Below are 18,705 nucleotides of genomic sequence, written 5' to 3'. Positions count from 1 at the left end.
TGTCTCGCTCCCCCCACCCTCCTCTTCTCTCTTCTTTCCTGTCTCCTTCTTCTTACCCATAATTCCTCTCTGTTTTCTGGCAACGACCAAGCAGGGCTGGGTCTTAAGACAGTGGAAATAGTCTTGCATCAATACTCCTCTGCCTTGCCTCATATGCTCACAGCCAGCGTGGGTTCTTTTGCTCTCCCTCCTCAGGGAGCTGCTGTCTTCATCTGCCATTCCTCCTGAAGGGTTATTGTGTGCCTCTTTCTCTCCAGTATCTGGCGTGGATGCTCAGGTTCTGAGTGCCCAGTCATTCTCCTTTCCTAGGAGGCTGCTCAGGCTCTCTGCAAATTATCTCTCCTGGGTCTGACCCACTAGCCTTCCAGACATACTCACATTTCTCTAGGTACATAGCTGATGTGCTATTATTTATTTAATCACTTCCTTATCATTGCATACTTGCATTACCCCCCCCTTTTGGGCTAAATTGGAAAATTCCACAATGAATAAAATAACTCATTTAGTGGTTTAAATTTTGGGTCTAATTAATTTTCCATTAGAAAAAAATGATACAAATACACCAAATTTGATCAAATTAGGTAGTTTTTCCAAAGTTAAGAAGTGAAAAAAGAACTTTCTAAAGGTAGTCCACATATATGTGTATTTATGTATTAATATGCACATATATATTGTATAAGATCAGAGATTTATAATTCAGAAAGAGACTCCTCCGTACTTTGCAATGAATTGAACATGGGCATCTTTGCTTTATCACTAACCAGATTACAGTGTCTCTGCACCAAATGACAAATCCCTAGCAATTTGCTGTTGCATATCCTGTTTATATATACATGATATGTATGTGCCAATCCCCCATTTTAATACAAATTTATATCACTTTTCATTCATTTCTGTTCCTGTACCTGTTGTGTCTGAAACGTCTTTCTCTTATGCTTAGAATGTGACAAAATGCACAAAAATGGGCAATTGAGGCAATTACCTATATGAAGATAATAATTTTTTTCAACTATGCGGTATTTTATTTTATTTTTTAAGTAATTATTCTACTGAACATTGGGCTCAAACTCAGGACCCTGAGATCAAGAGTCACAGGTCCTACCAACGGAGTCAGCCAGGTGCCCCTGACCTACATGGTATTTTAAATAAAAGTGGCTTTCAAAAAAATTACCCAGATAAAATTTTATTCATATCCACAGTGAATATGCATTCCTACTGTGTAGTGTCACCCAACCTTGGAAATGCATGTATAACATGTCTATAGTTACTTTCCAAGGTCGCTTTGGAATTTACCAAGTCAGCTATTTCCTATAGAATTGGTGAGGATGAAAGTGCAAGGATGAAAAGCAAGAGAGCAGGGAAGGGAGGGACCCACTAATCTAGGTTTAAATGGGGTGACAAGTCATTTAACGATGTCCTTTTCCTCCCCCCGCCCCACAAACAGTATTTAGCGCTCGATTCTATCATCACCTTGTCAATGTGATTCCCAGATTATGGTGGCTAAAATATCCGGGAACAGATTTTACTGTCTCAATGAAACAATCAGATTCAACATATGGAAACTGGCTTATTCTGAATCAACCAGAAATAGTCACTTCCTAAGTGCGTATCACAGAGAGGAGAAAGTAAGAAAGGAAGTTATATACAATGAAACCATTAAATGCAGATTTGCCACAAGGCAAGATGGTAATGCTTGAACATTATGAAGTGTGGAAACTGCACAAGCACATTATATTTTAAACACTTCATCTACTTAACAAACTATGTACACTCTTCAACTAAATAAGATGAATTGAGATTCAAGAGGCAGCACCGTACTGGCAAATCTCATCCTAAAGGCATCCATTAATATAAATCAACAGTAGCAATTTGGTTTGATCATTTATTTGCAAGAATCATTAAGGTTTATTAGCATAATTATTCCCTGTGGGATTTCATGTCAAGGAAATGAAAAATGGCATTATCAATATTTAAAAGATAAGTGTGTAATGTTCAGAGTACTTAAACAGTCATCTGCAGGTGGTGTCCAGCTGCAGCAAATTAGATTAGATTTGGGCATTTTTCTGAATGAAAGAAAAATTGCTTTGTTTTAATTGCTTCATTTTTTAAAGTAATACAATTTTGTAAATTTCTATGTATGGTTAGAACTTACAGTGTATAGCTATAATGTGCCTTATTTCAGATCAGGAACTATGTTATGTTCAATCCTGTTATAACTATTATTAAGAAATATTAATCATATAACCCATCATCTATTATTATTATTATTATTATTATTGATTTTTAATTTTTTAATTTTTATTAACATATAATGTATTATTTGCTTTAGGGGTACAGGTCTGTGAGTCATCAGTCTTACACAATTCACAGCACTCACATAGCACAGACCCTCCCCAATGTCCATAACCCAGCCACCCTATCCCTCCCCCGAACCCCCCAGCAACCCTCAGTTTGTTTTCTGAGATTCAGTCTCTTATGGCTTCTCTCCCTCCCCGGTGCCATCTTGTTTCATTTTTCCCTCCCTTCTCACCATGGTCCCCTGCCCTCCCTCTTAAATTCCTCATATCCGAGAGATCATATGATAGTTGTCTTTCTCTGATTAACTTACTTCGCTTAGCATAATACTTTCTAGTTCCATCCACGTCATTGCAAATGGCAAGATTTTGGGGTTTGTTTCTTTTTACCCACCATTTATTAGGAAAAGCTCTTTCCTTTTCATACACAAGACTTTTAGTCTAGACCTGTGGGTGAAAAGCTAAATTCCAAAGGGAAATAATGCTGAGAGGGCTTACATCCTTCCTCAACAATAAAAAAGCATTTATGACAATGATTTATCAGGAAAAATAATCTTTAAATGTAATGATGGTTTTTTTTTAAAGCCATACAATGGAATATTATTTAGTGATAAAAATAAATGAGCTATCAAGCTGCAAAAACACATGTAGGAATCTTAAGTGCATAAACAAAGTGAAAGAAGTCAGTCTTCAAAGTCTGCATACCGTGTGATTTCAACTTTATGACTTCTGGAAAAGAAAAAAAAAAACAAACCCTGCAGAGATAGTGAAAAGATTAGTGGTTTCCAGGGGCTTGGGAGGGTGGAGGGAGAGATGAATAGATAGTCGGTCCACAGGTGATTCCCCCGCTCCACAGGTGATTTTTTTTGAGCAATGTAACTATTCCGTGTGATACTGTAATGGTGAATACACAACACTGTGCATTTGTCAAAACCCATAGACCTGTATAAATAGAGGGATCTGGATGTCAACAATGGATTCAGTTAATGTATCGATATTGGTTCATCAGTTGTAATGAATGTACCACACCTGTGTGTGATGCTAATGACAGAGACTGTGTGAGTACGTGGGGGGCGGGGGGAGGACGCATGGAAATCTCTGTCATCTATCGACTTTTCTGTAAACCTAAAACTGTTCTAAAAAGCAAAGTTTACTTAAAAAATGTAGGCTATTTTTTCAGGTAAAATAGCTAATTGTTGCAGTTTATAAAATTTGTCTTCAATTTAGGTGAACATTCAGTCCAAAAATCTTTCTCCCTGACAGATCCCTTACTAAATCACATAAATTATTGTCGAATCTTTCCACAATATCCATGTGTGGGCTGGAAACAAGAAGATGTAACTAAAATTCCCTTTAGAAATAATGGTCCTATTGGGGAAGGTGTGTCCTACAGTGAGTGCTATGAAGTGTGTAAACCTGGTGATTCACAGGGCTAATAATACATTATATGTTAATAAAAAATAAAAAATTGAAAAAATAATGCTCCTCAGAGAAGCAAGAAATAATGGAAAGTACACATTTGCTAAAATACATTTGCTAAAATACTTTCCAATGTTATGTGACATTTTCCAATTAGGAATTAGCAAATTCGGGGCACCTGGGTGGCTCAGTGGGTTAAGCCTCTGCCTTTGACTCAGGTCATGGTCCCAGGGTCCTGGGATCGAGTCCCACATTGGGCTCTCTGTTCAGCGGGGAGCCTGCTTCTCTGTCTCTCTCTGCCTACCTCTCTGCCTACTTGTGATCTCTATCAAATAAATAAATAAAATCTTTAAAAAAAAAAGGAATTAGCAAATTCTACTCTACTAAACCTGTTATACTCTGAACCTGTCCTCCTCATCTACCCTCACCCAAGGAAGCCCAACCTTTTGGGAAAGTGGTTATGTCTAGAAATGAGTAGCAGGCTGTCTGCTTTCTTCCTTCCAGGTCAATTCACACAGAACACCAAGAGGGAAAGGTTGTGCCTTCCGTTCCTCTCAGACAATATTGCCAATGAGTAGAGCGGGAGACATAATATTGATATGCAGCCATGTGATCAATCACCCAAGGACAGAGAGAGGAAGAAAAGGTTTGCAGCTCCCAGAAGTTCTTTCAAGGCTCAAGTTCACCTTTTCACCCATGATTCGTATTCTTTTCCTCACCATCTCAGTCTTTACCACTTAGAAATCTTCCTGAAACTCCTCACCAGAATTTCCTTCAACATGAATGTTGCAACAAAACAAAACAAAACCAACAAAAAAGCAACAACAAAAAACCCATGAGTGTTGCACATTTTAGCTTGTTTGTGTATGGCCCTACGTTTCATCACTGTTTTCTTCGTTAGTACACAGTGTTCTCATTATAACGCCATTACTTTAAGGTAGGGGGTCCCTTTGCCAGTGCAATAGGGCGGGCATTATGAGTATTCTTAGACCAAGAACTTGAACTCTACCAGTTCAGGCTCCTGTTAGTTTTTCCAACACCCCCCCACCCCATCTCTTGTGATTAAAAGCATGCCAACCATTCCACAAAATTCTTTTGTCTCTCATCTCATAATTTTTGGTCATCTGTATGGTTTTACCTTAGTTTATTTCTACTGACTAAATGCAAAGCTTTTCCCTCTTCTGACACACTAGATTCCCTATCCAAACTATCCTTTTGAACATCCTAACACTCAAATACACTGCATTCTAAAAATATTATCCATCCTTCAGTGTATATTTATTAAGCTATACTATGTTCAGGGCTCTGTGCTAGCCATATTTTGGTAAATTTAGATAATTATTAATGCACTTAAACTATTGCTTATGCATGTGTGTTGTTCTGAATTGTTAATTCTAAGTTTTAAGAAGCAAATGGGATTGATTTATTTAGCTGCCTAACTAAACAGATAATCTATATATTGATGAATGAAATACTTTGTGCATTTGATTAATGAAGTAGTCTTTACTTAAATATATTTCCCTGAAAAAATAAATATATTTGTGTTTTAGAAGTCCATTGCATATGAGAAAACTTATATTTAGTTACCAAGTAACTAAGCATTTAATGATCCGATCTGTACCCTGTTACTGTTTTTAAGACATTTATATTTATTGATCTGTGAGCAGTTCAGGTAAATAATATTAACCCGAATTTATGTATGCAACCAAAAAATCTGTCATTTGGTTGCTAAGCTGTCTATTGGATTGTGTTAGGCAAATAAGGGAAATGAAGAAATCCTAATGTGTCTACACTTTAGTGGAGTCTTTTTGGAGAATTCTCCCATTAAAATTTTACAGAAAGGTATGGAAATATTAGTAGCATATTAGTAAATATAGTGCACTGGCAGCTAGTTGACCATACTCAAAGTTGGCTGATCTGGTTCCCCTCAGAAAAGCTGCTCCAGTGATGTATGTCAGGCCTTGCATTCTTGCAGCCTTGTCTACATTTTTATTCTAGAAGTATCTGAAAATACAAAAGGCATGCTCCTCCAATGTGGAAATGACATGACTCTGGGAGCTATTACCATGTTCAATGGGTATTTTGGAAATCAAAACTGAGATTAAAAGTTGTGATAAGAAACTTATCTGTGATAAGAAACTGTGATAATGCTAGAAATTAGGAGGAAAATGTGAGAAAGGAAATCAGGTTTTCTACTCTACCTTCTAATCTATAAAATCAAATATTGATGTAAAAAAGGCAATTAATGCTACAAAAAGCTTTGTTTTTTAAAAAAATATTTTATTTATTTATTTGATAGAGCAAGCATAAGCAGGGGGAGAGGGAGAACAGACTCTCTGCTGAGCAGCGTGCCCCATTTGGGGCTTAATCCCAGGACCCTGGGATCATGACCTAAGCCAAAGGCAGATGCTTAACTGAGTCACCCAGGTGGCCCTGCTTTTCTTAATCATTTTCACCCATGAGATTAAACAGAGATGGTGGTTTGTTAGGAATTGCATTTAGCTAATAATAATAGAATCCTGAGTGAAGAAGAGGACACAGAGGCTTAGATAAATTAGGAACTTCCTCTTCTTTCACACAGTTTGAGGTCAGAGTCAGGCAGCCCAGGGCTGATACAGTAGCTCTGTGGTCATGAAGAACTGAGGCTCGTTCTACTTTTCTGTTCTGCCATCCAGAGCATGTGTTACCTCATCGACAAGACGACTGGTGGGGTTTCGGTCATCACACGCTCTTATTAAGGCAAAGACCCACACATGCAAAGGCCTTCTGGAAGGAAGAAGCTCAAAGAAGTCTACACATGCAAAGACCCACACATGCAAAGGCCTTCTGGAAGGAAGAAACTCAAAGAAGTCCATTTTGGCTGAAGTTTGAAGAAGAAACCTGAAGAGGTACACATACAAGCCTTTACAGCCCAGCTTAAGGGTTTTAGACTTTTTAAAAAACAGCAAGAAAACACAGTGAGTACTTACCATTAAGGAAAGTTTTTCCAATTTATGAGGCCCCACAACTAGTTTGCCGAAACCCACCTAACACTGAGACTGGACAAGAATAATGGAGAAGCCCCTCTTCCCACCATGCACCAAGAGCAGCCATCTCCTGTGGAGTTGGGGTGGGGAGCTGGACTGTGGAGAGAGACAGTCTCTGACATGCCAGGAACATAGGGAAGACCTTAAGCTGAAGGTGAACCAGGAACATTGAGAGAAGCCTTCTGGAAAACTAGCTCCAGCATAAGCACAAGATAACATGGAAGATATGTGAAGACAGCGGTGTACTGAAAATAACCATAGCAATACCAAGTTCAAATCCAGCTCGACTCCTGACTGCATGGGCTCAACCTCCTCCACTAATGTTACAGCAGGAGAATAGGGGTGTTTATTCCAGGCCTAAATACGCTGTACCTCAGTCTCTAGGTCTGGCATTCAATCCAACATTATGAAACCCATCAAAATTCAAGGAAAAAAAAAAACTAAAAAATGTGTAAAAGGGGCACCTGTGTGGCTCAACAGGTTAAGGGTCTGACTCTTGATTTCAACTCAGGTCATGATCTCAGGGTCATGAGATGGAGCCCCATGTCAGGCTGCATGAAGGTGGTATATACATATATATAGCACCTCTTCTATGTCCATTCATCTATGGATGGGCACTTGAGTTGCTTCTATACCTTCGCTATTGTAAATAATGTGCAATAAGCATAGGGGTGCCTATATCTTTTTAAATTGGTGTTTTGGTGGTGTTGTTGTTTTTAAGTAAAATACCCAGTAATAGAAGTCCTGGATTATATGATTATATGGTAATTCTATCTTTAATCTTTTTGAGAAAACTCCATACCATTTTCCATAGTGGCTGCACCAATTTGCATTCTGACCAGCAGTCCGTGAAGGTTCCTCCTTCTTCACATCCTCAACAACACTTGTTATTTCTTGTGTTTTTTTTTTTTTAATTTTAGCCATTCTGACAGGTGTAAAGTGAAGATTTAAGCTTCCATGTTATGAAACTATAAAGAGAAGAGCAAATTAAACCTGGAGCAAACAGGAAAGAAAATAATGATGTTAAGAGGAGCAAACACTGGGATTGGAAGCAAACAAACAAACTATATACACATAACCAAAAGTTTGCTCTTTGAAAATATAAGTAAATTTGATAAAATTCTGGATGATGAAGAACAATACGTCTTAAAAGTAATTTCTGGTAGACCTTTCTCCTATGTGCATAACAGTAATATAATTTTAGTCATTTGTTCATTTAACAAATATTTATTTATCATATATGATATACTAAGCACTACTCAGTGTTCAAAACAAAACAAATTGTTTCTGACAGCCCAGCCAGCAAAATTTTAGTTAAAGGCTACTTTATAAGAAGCTATATATAAATCATGTTTTTTGTGGAATTCTTGTTGAAATTTCTCGTCAAACAGGATTAAATGCTTTCAAAATGTTTTGCACTGTATCCATATGGTCAATTTGGCTTTTGTAGTAACTGGATTTATATGATCTGCCAAAATACAGAAGCTTGGACAATTACCATCCCCCCTTCCCAACACACAGTCCTCTTCTAATGTATTGATTCTAAGATGAAGTCCACAAACCCAATAGGATTATCTATTTACTACTAATTTCCTTGCATTTCAGTTTGGGAAGTGTCTCTTGACTTACATTCAAGCTCACTGATTCTCTCCACAGTGTTGCCCATGTTCCTATAAGCCTGTGAAGTGCACCCTTCATTTGTTACATTGTTTCTTATTTTTAGAATTTCCTTTGGATTATTTCAGTTGCCATTTCCCTGCATACATTACCCATCTGTTGAACCTATTTTCCATCAGATCCTTTAACATATTAAGCATAGTGATTTTATATTACTGTTTAATAATGCTCCAAATCTGTGTCATAGCTCAATCTAGTTCTGATGCTTATTTTGCTTTTCAGACTGAGTTTGTTCTTGCCTTTAGCCTTGCTGTTCTTTATTGAAAACTGGCTGTGGTATCTTGGGTTATTACCCAAGATTGAGGTAAATAGGGATGTGAGGATTTTTATTCTGTGACTAGGAGTTGGGTTGTGTTTAATATTTGCTGTAGCTCTTCATTCCTGTAGCTTTTAATTCCTCTAGTGTTTTTGTTTTTGTCTTCTGTTGTCTTTGGGTTTCTTTTTTTTTTTTTAGATTTTATTTATTTATTTGACAGAGAGAGAGAGATCACAAGTAGGCAGAGAGAGCAGGGGAAGCAGGTTCCCCGCTGAGCAGAGAGCCCCATTCGGACTCCATCCCAGGACCCTGAGATCATGACCTGAGCCGAAGGCAGAGGCTTAACCCACTGAGACACCCAAGCGCCCCTGTCTTTGGATTTCTCTAAGCATTCCTTGTTAGTGTGTGTTTGCGGTCCTTGCAGCTATCCTCAACTGTTATTATATGGGAACACTGATGGTGCAGTGGGAAAGTGTGGGAAGAAAAGTATTCTATCATTTTTTTTAAAGATTTTATTTATTTATTTGACAGACAGAGATCACAAGTAGGCAGAGAGGCAGGCAGAGAGAGAGAGGGAAGCAGGCTCCCCGCTCTCCATATTTCAGGGTTGTGGTGTGTCCTGTGACCTCAGTTCTGTGATGACTCCAAGAAAAATCATTAGTTTTTCGTTTGTTCAGCTTCTTCCGGTAGTGAGGATGGAAGGGATAACTTCAAGTTTTTACATTTTGGAGCTAAAACTGGAAGCTCTCTTTATCTCTTTTAATCTTTAAGCAGACATATTGTTGCATATGGTGGACTTCAAATCAGGTAACACGAACTAAGTCAGGTTCTCACACTACCTTTAATTGTGGTGGTGGTGGTGTTTTTAAGATTTTATTTATTTATTTGACAGAGATCACAAGTAGGCAGAGAGGCAGGCAGAGACAGAGAGAGAGGAAGGGAAGCAGGCTCCCTGCTGAGCAGAGAACCCAAGGTGGGGCTGGATCCAAGGACTCTGAGATCATGACCTGAGCTGAAGGCAGAAGCTTTAATCCACTGAGTCACCCAGGTGCCCCTCTGTTGTTGTTTTTAAGGAATTTCTCTGTCCTCTCTAAAATGAATTTGTTTTACTAATTTCCCTGACCCATTCCTATTCTTAAATGCTTCCATTTTAAATGGACTTTAGCGTCTACCGGCCAATGAAATAAACTTGATCACTGCTGCCTCCATCTATCTGCTCTCTCACTGGCAGCTGGATCATGTGTTCCACGGCAGAGCGTCCCAGTGACCCATACATTTTACAGAGTTTACCAACATCTGTCGGGGGTTGAGGTGAAGGCGGCTGCAAGTACACGCTACCCAAAAAGCCTCCCAGTTACCTAGCTAGAGGGACGGTGACCGTGCCTCCTCCTGCTAGAGATGCAGCCAGCCCTCAACACAGGCAGAATGGGCATTGAGGGCACAGGATGTTCTGAGTAGAAAGTACTTTGGCACAATGTACTAGACAGGAGTTGGCGTATTTCTGTGTAAACCGTTTCCACAGACCTCCCCTTGACTCCCAACCCCACCCAAATCACAGAATTCAGCCGCTTGAGGGAAATCGCGAGCGCCCCTATGCACTGCAAAGTGCTTGCGCCAGGATCCGGGATCTGAACTTCCCGCCTGTCTCGGAGAGCTGGAGAGGTGGCCTCCCAGCCAGCCTCCCAAGAAGCTCAGTGCCGATTGGCTCTTGCTGCGCCCAATGGGAGACCGCACCCTGCGCAGGTGGGCCCTGCGCGCTCTGGGGAGGCGGCAGTTGCCAGGAAACCGCGTAAACACCGGAGCTCTCAGCCCGCCATCGCTTTTGCAGCGAGCGGTGGTGGCGGCTGGATCCTCCGAGCGGGATTTTCCTCTGCCAAGATGGTGAGCCTGTCGGGGGTCTCGAAACTACTTGTTTATCTATTGATCTAATTGTAGTTTAGAGCCAGGCTGCATCTAAAAATAGGATTTGGAGTGCCTAATCCGAGAGTTAAGTGGGAGAACTGGTTCAATTTGCTTTCAGAAGCCTCATGTGCTATTGTTTAAGCAACGCTCGCGGTGGCTTCCAGCCTTTTTCAAATTTTCCCCAGACTCTATTAGATCTGCCCGATGAAAATTTTGTTGGCAACCCCCCTCCCCCTTTTTTTTTTTTTTTTTTGCCATATTTCTGGAAATTTGGGAAAAGATTAAGAACCTTGAACAAATAAGTGGGAAAGAAAGTCCAGGAGAGAGCAGATGAATTAGGTAGCAGCAGATTGACCTGTTAAATCTGTATTAGGAAAACCTGACCGGCTTCTTTCTGAATGATACTTTCTGGCCAAGGGGTAAAGGAGGTGCGGGGGTGGGCATAGCGGGGAATGAGGAGAGGAATTCCGCGTGTTGTGGTAAAGAGCTAGGTCTATAGAGCTCACCTGCGTGTCTTTGAATACTAGTACTGCTATTTATTTAAGCCGAGGAACCTTGGGTAAAGTTGCTTTTACTTTTCATGTCTCAACTATAAGATGGGGAATAATAAAAGTAATTTATTGATATATCAATTATGTTTATCTACCGTATGTACTTTTTTATTGTGTTACATTTCTCTGAATTTAGGAAGGAAGCCAAAGGACCTTTGTCTATTCTGTTATCTATTTTTGTGCCAGGGGCTTGCAGCGGTATACTTTTAAAAATTAGATATTGGGATACCAAAGTATGCGTACTTCCCCCCTCCACCCCCCCATTACAGGCTTCTAGAAGGCGAACTTTGAGCTTCAGTGAAAGGCATCAGAAACAAGTAGATACAAATTACTGCAAACAATTACATGTCCAGTCAGTAAGAAAGATACAAAATCAAATCAGGGACCAAATGGTGCAGAATGAAAATGATGACCTCGTGGAGCGCAAGAGATTCCTCAGATTATTACAGGATGAACAATTTGAGTTGGATATGGAAGAGGCCATTCAAAAGGTACATTTTACTATTCATTGACATTTTTTTTCTTTGGAAATGGTGAAAACAGCTGCTGATGCTGGAATTGAGTAGATAATAAGATCAGGTAAAGGATGTCTCATCATAAGTCAGACCAATGTAGTGGTAAAGAGCTCGGTTTTTGGAGTTAGACTGTATGATTTTAAATCCTAGTACGGCTGTATGTAAGCGTGCTCTGGAGCCCTAGGTAAACTGACTTGACTTTAATGCCTCCTCTATAAAATGGCAATTATAATAGTATCCGCTTTGTAGGAGTTTTAATAATTAACGAGTTAGTACATGCAAAGCACTTGGAATTGTGCCTGTAACAGAGTAAGACTCAACATTTTTTTTGTTTTTTAATTTTTTCACAAACATGAAATCCATGATTACTGACTTCCACAGTTTTGTTCATATAAGTAAAATTCAATTACTTTCCATAAAATTCGAAAGACAAAAATTTAAGAGTACCTTTTTTGAATTTACTGAGATTAAACATGTACATTATTCAGTGGTAGAAAATGAACATGTATGTATTAGGTATGATTTACTTATTTTTGATTTTGAAATACTGCCTTGAAGAATTCAAGTACAGTATGTATATAATTCCTAAAATATGGAGATAATTTTTATGTGGAAGCTTCTAAATATTTTAAAGAATGAGTGTGGTAAAAAAGGGAAACCAATTAGAAATGAGTTCTCGTAAATGAAAAAGTTTCTCTGATATTTCAGAATTTTTTGAGTTCCTGCTGATGTTCAATATTTTGTAGACTATTGTGAGGAATAGCAAAAGCAACTTTTTAAAAGTGGTATCTATTCCTCTGAGTTCGAAATTCATAAGGCTTAGACATGATTTTTCAACTCTGAGCAATAAGATCCTAGGGATTATATATTTTCCTCTTCTTTTTATTCTTACTTTTTCTTTAATTTTAAAGAAAATACCAGATACCATATCACCTCTTTCATGTATATTTCAGTATGCATCTTACAAAATAAAGATACTTTCTTACATAGTAGTAGAATAATGCCACTATCTCAACTACTAAAATTAACAGTAAATTCTAGGTATTATTTAATGCCATTCCATAATCAACTTTTTGTGATTGTGTCAAAATCTGTTTTAACAGTTGGTTTGTTTTAATCAGGATCTAAATAAGGTTCATACAGTATATTTGGTTGTTATGTCTGCTAGGTACCTCTTAATCTAAAACGGTCCTGCCCTCTTTTTTTTTTTTTTTTTTTTTTTTTAAGAATGGGAGAAAGAGGCTGGGGGGAGGGACAGAGGGAAGAGGTTAGAGAGAATCTTAAGCAGGCTCCATGCCTAGTGCAGAGCTGATATGGGGCTCTATCTCACAACCCTGAGATCATGACCTGAGCGGAAATGAAGAGTCAGATGCTTAACTGATTGAGCCACCCAGGCATCCCTATCCCTTTTTTTTTTTTAACTTCATGTTTCTAACTTGTTAAAGTAGGCCAGCTGTTTTTTGATATCCTATATTCTGAATTTGCCTGTTTGCTTTCTCCTTTGTTCATTTAATTTGTTTCCCTAATGTCTATATTTTTTTCAAAATGGAAGTTAATCCTAAAGGCATGATTAGATTTAGGTAGAACTTTCTGGCAATCACTCCATAGGTGATGCTATGCTTGATATTGTACCACATCTGCAGGCACATGATGTGTCTGCTTGGTCCACTTGTATTGATGCTAGTGTTGATAAATATGTACATTCTAGTACCTCTACTGAGGCATTCTGGTTCCTCTGTTGTAAAATTCCTGATGAACCTTTCACCTGTGGTTTCACCAATGAATCTTTCCTTTCATTAGGGGTTGCAAAACACTGATTTTTCTAATTTTGTTATTCCTTTCACATTTGATTAGCTGAAATTCCTGTGTAAAGAACTTTCCCGCAACAACTAGGATTATTTGGTACCTGAAATATAGTTATTACTGGAAAGGGAGACATATACTTAACTTTCAGAGTTGGTGTTCTGGTCACTTCCATTGGTGTCTGTCAATGTTGTTTTTAAAAGTTTTCTTTAGTTTTTGACTTTTTCTTTTTGTAAAAAATCTTTATGGACTCATGGGTCTTTAATACTTGAATTAATTGCCTTTATTATTATTTTTGATGCTCAAATTGTCCCATCTTTGGCCAATGGATGCTTTTATTGGTTTTGTGACCTTTTAACAAGATTCCTTTAATCTGTGATAGCTTCCTTCCTTTCTGTCAGAACAAAATGCCTGGGCTAGTGATGGTTAATTTTGTGTGTGGACTTTCACTGGGCCATGTGGTGGTCAGACAGATAGTTGGTCAAACATTATCCTGTGTGTTTTGGGATGAGATTAACATTTAAACTGGCACAGTGAGTAAAGCAGATTGTTCTCTCTAATGTGAGTGGGCCTCATCAGATCAGTTGAAGGCCTGAATAGAACAAAATGGCTGAATAAAAGGAAACTGCTCCTTCCTCCTTCCTGACTGCCTTCTGATTGGGACTTCAGCTTTTTTCCTGCCTTCATACTTGAATTGAAGTATCAGCTTGTTTTGAATTTCAAGCCTGTCAGCCTTCAGATAGGAGCTACACCATTGGTTCTCTTATTTCTCAGGCTTTTCTCCTTAGACCGGAGCTAAACCACTCTCCTGGGTCTCAGGCTTTATGACTGACCCTTCAGATCTTGGGATCACTTGAGCTGACTAATTATCCCATTTATTTTTCTCCGGCTAATGCAAGGCTCATTTTGTGAATTTCTTGCTTCACACCTAGAGTCAGCCTTCATATCAAAGAGCTCTATTGTTTAGTGGAAATAATATTTAGAAACAATTTCTGAGATAAATTTAGATTTATAATGGAGTTGCAAAAAATTGTATAGAGAATTCCTGTATACCCTTTACCTGGTTTCCCTTTATGTTAAAATCTTACATAACCATAGAAGAATTATCAAAATGAAGAAATCAGCCTTGGTACAATATGTTTTATTATAGGATTTATTCAGATCTCTTCAGTTTTTCCCATTAACTTCTGTTTTCTGTTCCAAGAATACAAACTGCCTTTAGTTGCCTTGTCTCCTTACTCTCCTTATTCACCAATGAATCTTTCCTTTCATTAGGGGTTGCAAAACACTGATATTTCTAATTTTGTTATTCCTTTCACATTTGATTAGCTGAAATTCCTGTGTAAAGAACTTTCCCGCAACAACTAGGATTATTTGGTACCTGAAATATAGTTATTACTGGAAAGGGAGACATATAAGTAAGAGTTTTTTACTTTTTCCTGTCTTTCATGACCTTGACAACTTTAAAGACTACAGTTCATTTATTGTATGAGTTTTCTGTGGCTGTTTAACAAATTACCACAAATCTAGTGGCTAAAAATGTTTATTACCCCACCAAAATCTAGACATGGTATGTCATTGGATTGACTGCTTCGCCTCACAGGGCTGAAATCCAGGTGTTGTCTAGAGTGCATTCTCCTGAAATCTTTTAAGCTTATTTAAGTTGGCAGAATTCATGTTCTTGTAGTTGTAAGACTGAGGCCCACATCTCTGAGAGATTGCTGACATTCCCTGCCACATGATCCTCTCCACAACATGGTAGTCTGCCTCTGGTTTTCCAGTTTTCTTCTTTGTGTTGATTTCTAGTTTATACCATTGTGGTTGGAAAAGGTGCTTGATATAATATCAATCTTGAATTTATTGAGACTTTTTTTTTGTGGGCTAACATGTGATCTATCCTGGAAAGTGTTCCATGTGTACTTGAGAAGAATGTGTATTCTGCTTTTGGATGAAATGTTCTGTATACATCTATTAGGTCCACTTGGTCTAAGTGTATCCCCCAATGTATTTAAGGCTGATGTTTCCTTACGGATTTTCTTATTTCTGTCAGATGATGTAAGTAAGGTGTTAAAGTTCCCTATCATTACTGTCATTTCTCCTCCTTTCAATGTATTAATATTTTCTTTATATATTTTGTTGTTCCTATACTGGGTACATATATACTTATGAACTTTATATCTTCTTGCTTTATTGACCCTTTTATCATTATGTAATGCCCTTCTTTGTCTTTTATTAGTCTTTGTTTTAAAGCTTATTGTGTTCGATATGAGTATAGCTATACCAGTTTTCCTTTCTTTTCCATGGATATTGTTTCCCTTGTGGTTTGTTCTTTCTTTAGTGTTGTGTTTAGATTCCTTTCTCGTTTTCTTTTATTTTCTGTAAGTTTTTGCTTTGTGGTTACCATGGGCTAATTATGTTTATAACATATGTAACATCCTATGAATAGAACAGTCTATTTCATCTTGATACCAAATGAAACTTGAACTCATCCAAAACTCTACGTTTCTACCACCTCCCCCAACATTTTATGTTTTTAAAAAATTTTTTTTTTAAAGATTTAATTTTTTATTTGACACAGAGAGAGAGAGAGAGATCACAACTAGGCAGAGTGGCAGGCAAAGAGAGAGAGAGAGGAGGAAGCAGGCTCCCCACTGAGCAGAGACCCCGACGTGGGGCTCGATCCCAGGACCCCGGGATCATGACTTAGCTGAAGGCAGAGGCTTTAAACCCACTGAGCCACCCAGGCGCCCCACATTTTAAGTTTTGATGTCACTTTTTACCCCTTATTTTATGTATCCTTTAATTATTGTAGTTTTAGTTTATTTTACTATTTTTGTCTTTTCATACTAGCTTTATAAGTTGATTTATCCACCACCTTCACTACATTTTTACCTTTCCAGAGAGATTTTTACTTTCATATGTTTTCTTATTGTTAATTAGTACCATTTCTTTTCCGCTTAAAAGGTCCCTTTAACATTTCTTGAAAAACCATTTAGTGGTGCTGAACTCCTTTAGAGTTTGCTTATCTGAAAAACTCCCTCTCCTTCACTTCTTGCTGGGTAGAGTATTCTTGGTTGGAAGTTTTTTCCTTTCAGCACTTTGAGTATGTCATGTCACTCCCTTCTGGCTCGCATAGATTTGTTGAACAATCTGCCTTGTGGGTTTTGTTTTGTTTTGTTTAATATATAACAGATGGCTTATATTGCTTTTAAGTTTTCTTTTTCACTTTTGACATTTTAATTATGATGTGTCTTGGTGTGGATTTCTTTGCATTCATTTTATTTGGAACTCTCTGGGCTTTCTAGACCTGGATGTCTGTCTCCTTCCCCAGGTTAGGTAAGTTTTCAGCCATTATTTCTTCAAATAAGTTTTCTCCCCCTTTCCTCTTTCATTTCTGTTGGGAACCCTGTAATACAAATACTATTTCACTTGACGTTGTCTCATAGATCTCTTACTTTATCTTCAGTTTTTTAGAATTCCTTTTTCTTTTTGCTGCTTTGTCTGGGTTAATTCCAGTGCTTTGTTTTCCATCTCTCTGAGCCGTTCTTCTGTTTTATCCAGGCTGCTATAGAATCCCCCAGTGTATTTTTCAGTTCAGTTAATATATCCTTTGGCTTTGATTTCTGTTTTATACTTTCTTGTATTTTATATCTCTTTGTTAAAGTTCTCACTGTTCATTCTTCTCCTGAGTTCACTGAGCATCATTATGCCTATTACTTTGTATTTTTTATCCAGTAAATTACTTATCTCTGTGTCATTAAGGTATTTTTCTGATGTTTTGTCTTATTCTTTCACTTGGAACATATTTCTCTGTTTCCGTGTATTGTTTGGCTGTGTTTGTTTCCCTGTATTAGGCAAAATAGCTACTTCTTTCAGTCCTGGAGAAGTGGACTTATGTAGGTGGTGAAACTTCTCATTCACCATTGATTAGTTCTTGGTTGTCTCTTGAACCTTTGTGATTGTCCAAATAGCCTGATTTATTCTTGATATCTCTCTGTTGTTGAGGGTGTGTCAAGACCTGCCAGTGTTCAAAGGAGGAGGAATCGTATTCAGCACCTAATTTCAGGCTGAATGGAAGCCAGACTCTCAGGCAGCAGCTTTTAATATATGCAAATATATGCAGTCTTATGGGGCCACAGCTGTAAACCCTGCTGGCCTCCAGGTCTAGAGACAGAGGTGTGCCCTGGGCAACAGTTGCAAAACTCAGGACTCCAGCTGAGAATATAAGCTCCTTTCTGGGAGGTCTTGTTGAGCTGCAGTGAGCCAAGGGGAGGCGTGATCATAATGTCTCCCCACTTATGATCCCTGGGGGAGTGCCTGCATAGCTTTGGCTTGTGTGGGAAACCTGAAGCCTGTTTGTTAGGCTGGAACTCTAGGATAAGGCAGCCTTTTTCACAGGGAGACTAGGTGTGTCTTTCTTTCTGAGGTCTGTGCAGTGCCCTGAGGGTGTTGGCCTGCCAAGTACTATCTTTCTGATTGTTACAGTCCTTGGAGCTCAGAACTCCAGCCCCTCGACCCTGGTAGCCTGGTGAACAAGGGGCAACCCTGTTGTACTTGGCATGCTTCTGCCCCGAAAGTGGCACTCACCAGCTTCAGCAAGGCAGTGGGAAGATGCCTGGACTGCAGGTGTCTGAAGGCTTCAATGATTACTGCGGGAGAGCGCCCTGTATCTGTGCCTATACTGGCCCCAGGTTGGTGGCAGGAGAATGCCACGACTGCTCCTACTTGTCAGCCCCGGCCAGGGAGTTAGGGGATGGCTATGACTGCCTCCATTGTCTAGCCTGCCCCCACTGTCCAGCCTGGGGACAGCGCTGAGACCACTTGATCTCAGCAGCCTCAGTAGGGGGTGGGACGGTGCAGTGCCTGTGCCCTCCTACTCTGGGGGGAGTGGTAGAGAGCACACAGAAGGAGTCTGTCTGCCTTGCGTCCATCCCTGCTAGAGCACCAACTGTCCCTTGCTTCTTGAGCAGATTCCCCCAGACCAGCAAATGAATTTCCTTTACATAAACAGCAGATGATTTTCAAATTGGTGCTTTTGTGCTTGATTCTGGGATGAGTGAGACTGCAAGTGGATCTTTAAAAGGAGATTCTCAGTTTCCCATAGTACTTTGGGTCCCTTGGATGTCAGCCCTCTTTGTTTTCTAAACCAGACATTTTTTGTGCAGCTCTGAAATGTTGGGGTGCCTAATGTAGGCAGCACCCCCCCACTCCTCTAGCAGAAGTGCTGGACTGGTGAGATCCCTCTCTACGTGTCTCCCTGCC

General features: G+C 39.0%; 1 protein-coding gene across 5 annotated transcripts in view; it reads left to right on the top strand.

Moving 5' to 3' along the window:
• The window catches only part of MNS1 (meiosis specific nuclear structural 1), an 87,409-nt gene that overhangs the window by 33,675 nt on the left and 35,029 nt on the right, over positions 1-18,705 (top strand). For 2 of the 5 annotated variants that reach the window (XM_059180594.1, XM_059180595.1), the window contains exons 1-2: positions 10,447-10,553; positions 11,395-11,616. The exons of 1 other annotated variant lie outside the window; for it this stretch is intronic. In XM_059180594.1, the coding sequence (XP_059036577.1) occupies positions 10,551-10,553; positions 11,395-11,616 (225 nt within the window). In that variant the 5' untranslated portion in view covers positions 10,447-10,550. Of the gene's footprint in view, positions 1-10,446; positions 10,554-11,394; positions 11,617-18,705 lie in introns of those variants that run through there. 2 more of the 5 variants (XM_059180597.1, XM_059180598.1) reach the window with 2 other exon arrangements.

This window comes from Mustela lutreola, chromosome 7 (assembly GCF_030435805.1).
Source record: "Mustela lutreola isolate mMusLut2 chromosome 7, mMusLut2.pri, whole genome shotgun sequence".
In the NCBI taxonomy this organism is placed as follows: domain Eukaryota; kingdom Metazoa; phylum Chordata; class Mammalia; order Carnivora; family Mustelidae; genus Mustela; species Mustela lutreola.
The sequence above is the reverse complement of the archived record's forward strand: the minus strand, read 5'-3'. Positions and strand labels throughout refer to the sequence as shown.